The sequence below is a fragment of the Paralichthys olivaceus genome, chromosome 4, assembly GCF_024713975.1.
Source record: "Paralichthys olivaceus isolate ysfri-2021 chromosome 4, ASM2471397v2, whole genome shotgun sequence".
Classification (NCBI taxonomy): Eukaryota; Metazoa; Chordata; class Actinopteri; order Pleuronectiformes; family Paralichthyidae; genus Paralichthys; species Paralichthys olivaceus.
In genome coordinates this window covers 6194245-6201477 of record NC_091096.1, presented here as the reverse complement: position 1 = coordinate 6201477, position 7233 = coordinate 6194245, and the positions used below count along the sequence as shown (strand labels likewise).

Here is a 7233-nt window from a genome sequence, read left to right as displayed (position 1 = left end):
AGCATCAGAGGCTCCGCCTCAACACAGACTCCTGCCTCTGCAGCTCAACTCACCTGTGAATCTGGTCCAGCAGCAGCGGTCACTCTCAGCACCAGGGTGGAAACCAGCAGAAGAGAAGAAGACTCAAGAACTGACCTCGATGTAAGTGTCGTTTTCATCTTACTTTCCTCTTCTTATTAACTGACCATTAAATATCAGTGAGCGAGCAATAAAGTTTTCAATTTGACACAGGAGGAGGCAGATTTAAAGCTCACCGCTCTGGCAGATGGAGAGAGACATCAAAAAATACTGATAAGAAAAACTATAATGTTTCATATTCATCACTTTTATTTAAACCATCATCAATCAGGAGCCTCAGTCTGTGGTGCAAGTTGCCGTTTGACAATTAAACAACCACAGAATGATAAGAAATGACTCCAGGGACATGCAAAACACAAAGAGATGCAAAATGACTGAAGACAGACTCCAAACACCCACAAAGAGAATGAAAATCACAAACAAAACATACAGAGACTCTGTTTTACAGAAGTAACCAGCAAAGAGACATGGAAACCATTATCAAGAGAAGCAAAGTGCCAACAAAAAGACAAACATCTACTGAAAACAGACTAAACAATGTTGTATTTCTGTCTCTTTTTGAACTCGTCCCAATGGAGACACCCATCTTCGACTAAATGTTGAGTGAATGTCCATCTTTAAACTGTCTTCAAGCTCAAGAGTAACGTCTCAATGTCATTAATTAATCATTTTTGTCCTGCTAATAGACAGAAAAGTTTTTCTTCAGGCCCTTGTCTGTACATGTGCATGTTAATCTTCTTAATCTTCTGCAGAGGACACTATGGCCTCTACCCTCTCCATGCGCAGCTACTCCATACGCCAGCCCTCCTCCTCCAGCATGTCTGTGAGGGACAGCGGACGCAGCATCCGCTCCAAGCCTTCCGCCTCTCCTCTGTCCACCATCAGCACCCTCTCCCTGTCCCGCTCAGTCTCTGTGGGTAACGGCCTCAACATGCTGGGCTCCAGCCTCAACTACAACGGCCTGGGGGTCGGCACCTGCGATAAGGAAACCATGCAGTGCCTGAACGACCGGCTGGCCAACTACCTGGACAAGGTGCGCTCGCTGGAGAGGTCCAACGCTGAGCTGGAGGTGAAGATCAAACAGCTCATGATGGATAAGGCTCCAAAAGGTCATGACATCGAGGGGATGATGGCCCAGGCACATGCCATCGGGCAGCAGGTCAGTGTCAAATAGAAGAAATGTAAGAATCCACTTCACCATGACCTCCTGTGAAGAAGCATCTAATCTGGGATTGATGTCTTTCTTTTCTATAATAAGATTGATTCACACCTGGGTTGAATCAGGTGAAGGTAGATGAGTTCAGGATTTTTAATAAAGCAGAAATGTGACTTTTGTCATTCTAGTTTGAAAGACACACACCTGTCCTCCAATTCAACATTAACTCGCAATGCATGTGCTTCAAAACAACAGAATGACATTTGGGTTTATTGACACAAGAGATAAAGAAAACGTTACAGTAGCTAGTCCATCTTTATTTAAAGGTAAATAGACGAAGGCAGTAAAAACTCCTGCAACAGACTTTTTAACTGATTTCCAGATGACACGCTTTAGAAAGAACATGTATTGTTTTCTGCCTGTTGGTAACAGTAAATAAACCAGCACATTGACATTATAATTATAAAAAACACACCAGCTCTTGTTCTCCATGTTAACTAATGTTCCCTGTTCCTGCTCAGGTGAGAAAGAAGACGCTGGAGAACGCTCGTATCATGCTGGAGATTGATAACGCCAAGCTGGCAGCCGATGACTTCAGGGTCAAGTGAGTGTCACACAGAGGGTTCCTTTCTTTAAGCTGCCTGTGAGTGTTCGCATGAGAGCGTCAGACTGCGGAGCAATGTGAATAAATGACCTTTCTGTCAGCTTGCGAAATAAGAGCCACATTCCCACGGTGCTCAGGCACCCACTGCCTCGCCGTCAATGACATATTGAGCAGGTCAGAGAGACAAAGTCTGTTTCTGGAGAGTCTGAAGCCGGAGGGAAGATGGAAGAGTCAGGGAACGCCCACTGCTGCTGTTTTTCACAGCGTGTTGATGGTATGTTCTGTGATAGTAGTGATACATCAATTTACAGTGATTCATGGCATCAGCAGCAAAGTGCTTTTGTACCTGACATCCAGATGTTTGCACGAGTTTCCATTCTTTCTAGGATCTGGGATTTCTGGGATTTCATGTCAAATCACGTCTTCTTATTTATATATTCAAAATATGCAATTCACAGTCCTTGTGGTCGCTAGATGGCAAAACTATAAATAGTATAACTTAATACATGTATTTGATACTTAATACATGTACATACTGCAGTTGTAAAGATAATTCTAATATCATCACTAACAAGCTGCAGATTTGGATCGAAGAATATTCAGTGTACATATAACTTGTGAGTTTATTTCTAATCCAGATGTCAGTTTCGATAGCAAGTCTTTATAGAAGAAGACACATTTGTGTTTTTGTGATATGCACAAATGTTGTCTTTTAGGAGTTAGAAGTTGTTTTAGAAGTGTCAAACTAAGCAGGGAGTCCACCAGGAGCAGACTGTGTTATGGAGAAGGCATGGTTTCATACAAGATAGGCATTACAGTGCTGAGTCAGGAAATAAAGGTGTTGCACATCTTACGATCTCCTTTCGTCTTATTTTAATCCTCCTCTGTGTTTTTTCTGAAGGTGGGAGGCGGAGGCCACCTTGTGCCAGTCGGTGGAGAGGGACTGTCAGGCTCTGCGGAGAGCAAAGTCTGACCACGACCAGATCATCGCTACACTGCGAGGAGACCTGGACAGCCTGAAGGAGGAGCTCTACTTCCTCAAGAAGAATCACGAAGAGGTGAGATTCCTGCGGAGGTCAAGGTCACGTCTGACATGATAGATCAGTTACTCATCAGGCTCATCACCTAACAAACTGTCAAGTCTAGTCTGGTTAAAATGAAGGAAGCGAGTGTGTTCACTGAACTTTATGAATGTCAGTTTCCTGTACCATGACATTATTAAAATTAAAACCACAGAGTTTTGATACATCCTAGTTTTGTACTGAACGAGTTTGACATGAACCAGTTTGTGTTTACTTACTCAGGCCAGTTAGGCCTAACAGTATTCAGCATCTGAAACATGATAATGTTAAGTGTACTGACACACCCTTTGTCTTTGTTGCCATGGTGCTTCCAGACAGCACAGTGTATTTGAGCCCATTCAGGCACATGGATTGTTTAGACAGTCAGGTGTGGTGTCCAGGATGTAGACTGAGCCATCCTTGTCCTCATGATATGTTCAGACACTTAACTTATGTAGAAAAAGTGAGATGTCACCTGTCAGCAGCCACTGCTGCAGGAGAGTTGTGGTCATCCATAACGACTCTGCAATAAGTACTCATTGTCCAGGGTGTGAGGTGGAAACCACAGTGAGATGTGGCAGGATTAAACAGTGTTCTCTCTTTCACCCCGTGTAAATTATTGTAGGAGATAAGCTCCCTCAAGGCTCGTCTGGCCAACGAGCAGGTGAACGTGGAGGTGGATGCGGCTCAGAGTCCTGATCTGGGGGCCACGCTGGCCGAGCTAAGGGTCCAGTATGAGGGCATCACCCGCAAGAACAAGGAGGAGGCTGACACCTGGTACCTCAAGAAGGTACGTCACTACAATAATAATAATTATTTATAGACAACATACTGTACATGACACTGTGTATTATTTTATGTGTGTCTACAGTTAGAAGCAGTGCAGTCTGAGGTCAAAGAAAGCAACGAGGCTTTGCGTTGTGCCCAAACTGAGCTCAGTGAGAGACGACGCTTCCTGCAGGCTCTGGAGGTCGAGCTCGATAGCCTTCGCAAACAGGTACAACACTGTGACACGTGGTAAACGGGTACAGTCTGAATACATGAACTTCTGTCAGAAACCATCTCAAACGTCAAGATAAAATACATAAAATGCATAAAACATAGATGAATCCTCTATTAAGGAGAGGTCTGTCCTAATTTAGCTGTAGGTTAGTTATAATTGTAACAAACAATATACTGTAATAGAGAAGCCTCTGTGCTCTCACTATGAGGCCGAGCAAATAGTTTTTCCAATATGGAGATTAATATATTTACACATTGAGTACCTTTGCTCTCCATGTCATCACCTCACCTTCACACTGCACAGATGTTGGGCGTAACTATAGATACCTTCTTTCGCTTTCTCACCAAAGAGCAACTGCAGCTGTAAAGTGTACACAGCAAACATAGACCCAGGCGGACAGTGTTTGGTCTGAATATATCCACTGCAAGTGAACACAGATCATTCAGCACATGAAAGTGTTCAGTGGAGGCAGATATAGCTTGTGGGTGTTTGTACAGCCTGATAGTGAGCACACAGTATTAAATGTGGAGATGTTATGGCGCTGACAGTCTCTAGTACCTAGTGAGAGGTTGTGAATGGACGAGCTCAGCAGGTAAACACACAAAGAGATATTGGGTGGTATAGAAATGGGCTTCCAAAGGTGTTTGTGATTGTTAGGTCAACAAAAGTGTCTCCACTGTGAGACAGAGGAAGATTATGTTGAGTTCACCATGAACAGTCAGACTGTAAATAAAGACGGACGACAAGACAGCGCCCCAAAAGTTAAGCCAAATCATCTTGATTTCAACTTGGTGGCTGGCTTATACACCCCACCTCCTCCATGTTAAAGGACGAGACATGGGACAAACCAAAAAGTCAAACTCATCCAATTAATTGAGGTAGTAAGAGGTAGTAATTTCCAAGTAAAACAGGAAATAAGTCTCAAAGATGCAGATGTAGCAATGAATAGAAGTCAAACTCCTGCTGGACGCAGCTTTCTAAGCTGAAATGCTGATTTTTCCAAATGAACTTTTGAATGGAACTTGTTATTTACTGTCTCTGATCCTGACCTGTATGTTTTGTTCACAGGTCAGTGTGTTGGAGGGAAACCTGGGTGAAACTGGGCACAAATACTCGGTGGAGATGGACCGTCTTCAATCCACACTGACCCAGCTGGAGGACGAGCTGTCTCAGCTGCGTCTGGACATGCAACGCAACAAGACCGACTACGAACAGCTGCTGCGCATCAAACAGAACCTGGAGATGGAGATCGCCACCTACAGGAGGCTGCTGGAAGGGGAGGAAATGTATGTGACAGCTGGGAAACACAATAATTTGAAACTATGGATAAACTCATAACTGTTCAGACATGGTGTCAATGTTAAAACAAATTGGGCGCTCACATAGATGAACCGTTATTGGTTTAATCGTGAGCATAATACAGCATTTTGCAGCTAAAGATCCAAAGTTTGGCCAAAAACAAATGTAAAGAGAGTGAAAGGACTTGTGGCTGGAAATTGAATGTGTGTTGTGTTGTTCCTGCTGCTGCCAAGTGGCCAAAATTAGATGATGTTGCAGGTTTACATTTTTTACTTCTAATTTAAAAACCTCTAGGTAAAAAAGACATTGAAGTTAATGCAAACTAGCGTTTATCTGAAATGAACATGATTTTGCTTTCTTGGATTAACTTGTCTTGTTCTTTTGTCCGACAGGGTGAAGGAAATAATTACACCCCCTAAAAGTAAGTTCAAGTTATTTTTACTGCATGTACTGAATCTTATTAGAGCGATAGCTACAACAAAACTGTATAAAAAAGTTCAAGCTGGCTTCGTTCACGTTTCATCTCTTTTTGGAAGTTTGTAGTTAGTTACACAGTTCACTGACTTAAATTGTCAAATTATGTCAAAACGCGTTGGTGCCGCTTCAACATCATACTGATTTGTATTTGTATTACTGTTAATGGTACTTGTGCTGTTCCACTTAACAAGAAAGATAAATGTCATTGCATGTTTTTGGGACTGAGCCTGGTTTACCTCTGTGTTGCAGAAGACCCTGATGTAAGGACCAGGAAGATTGTAAAAGTCGTCACTCAAACCATGATCAATGGTAAAGTGGTGGATGAGTCCAGTGAGGTGGAGCAGATCGAAGAACGTAAAAAATGAACCACAGCTTTTGCAGAGAAGAAGCCGTAAATGTGCTGACGGCTCGTAACTACATCTCACAGTCAAAACTAGTATGAGGACTTTTTGTCCTTTTTATGTCGAACTAAACGTTTTAAGGTCAAGAATGAGCAACTCCGTCTTCTTAAAAGAAATATTTTGTCATTTTAGTAAATGTGCCTTTTAGCCTTCTTGCCAAGAGTTAGATGCTAAGATATGTCCAGTGGTAAAACAATCTGCCCTGAACTTGAGCATTTCCAAAAAATGACAATCTGTTTCCGTTAGAACATAGAAAGTTACAATAACAATAATTATAATTATAATTTGAAAATTGTCTGTACTGTAAACAAATGTTTCTAGAAAACAACTCTCTCTTGCAACAGTATCGACTGTATTTGCATGATTTTCTTTTTTTGGACTGTAAGAAATATTATGTGCGAATTGTGACATAGTTTTACTATAGAAATAAGCAAATCAACCAAAGCCGATGTACAGTGTCAATAAACCAAAGTGTTTCAAAATAAGTGTCCGTGTCATTTTAGAACGATTTTAGCACAAACAGAAACTTTGACTGATACTCGTGGAACAAAGAAAACATGATTTTCACTGAGAGGGCAGAAACTAGAGAACTCACAGTATCAAGTGACAGTTTTTTGTTCACAAGTATCTTGTGTTTCAGTGTCTTTCTCTGTGCACGTTAGAGGCCGGACCAGAGAGGTGGCACTCTATATTATGTACAGCAAACATTTTCTCCTTCACTCCTGCATTTGTTCCATTGGTGCATCTTCTTCATCTTCTTCGGTTCTTCTGACACAGACTCAGTATGTTTAAAACACATTTTAGATTAATAGACGTGTTTAAACAGTGAAGAACCTAAACATAATTCTACAGAGCTTAAAATAAAGGCCATTACTGTGTCATTCTGAGTCTCTGTAATACAAAACCAGGTCAGATCTCGTGACACTGAGCGCGCAGATAAACAACAAAAGTTATAAATTGTGTCAGAGGTTTAAATTCTCCACCGGAGATTTGGGTAAAAGATTTTTAAAGTAATTTGATCCTATCTAAAGCACAGCGCTGTCATTTGGGAATTCCAGTCACTTTTTCAAAACTGTTCACTAAAGCGTTTTTGTCAGGGTGAGAACTTTCACAGAGGGACGTGTGTATCAGGTATCAGTTCACAATAAACACAA

General features: G+C 41.8%; 1 protein-coding gene across 1 annotated transcript; it reads left to right on the top strand.

Annotated features, from left to right (window-relative positions):
• Nucleotides 1-6554, top strand: krt1-c5 (keratin, type 1, gene c5). The gene is made up of 9 exons (XM_020099122.2): nt 1-141; nt 831-1237; nt 1756-1838; nt 2740-2896; nt 3525-3689; nt 3771-3896; nt 4971-5188; nt 5594-5622; nt 5928-6554. Exons 2-9 carry the CDS (start codon nt 839-841, stop codon nt 6041-6043), a joined length of 1293 nt encoding a protein of 430 aa, XP_019954681.1. The 5' UTR covers nt 1-141; nt 831-838; the 3' UTR covers nt 6044-6554.
• The last annotated feature ends 679 nt before the right edge of the window (nt 6555-7233 follow it).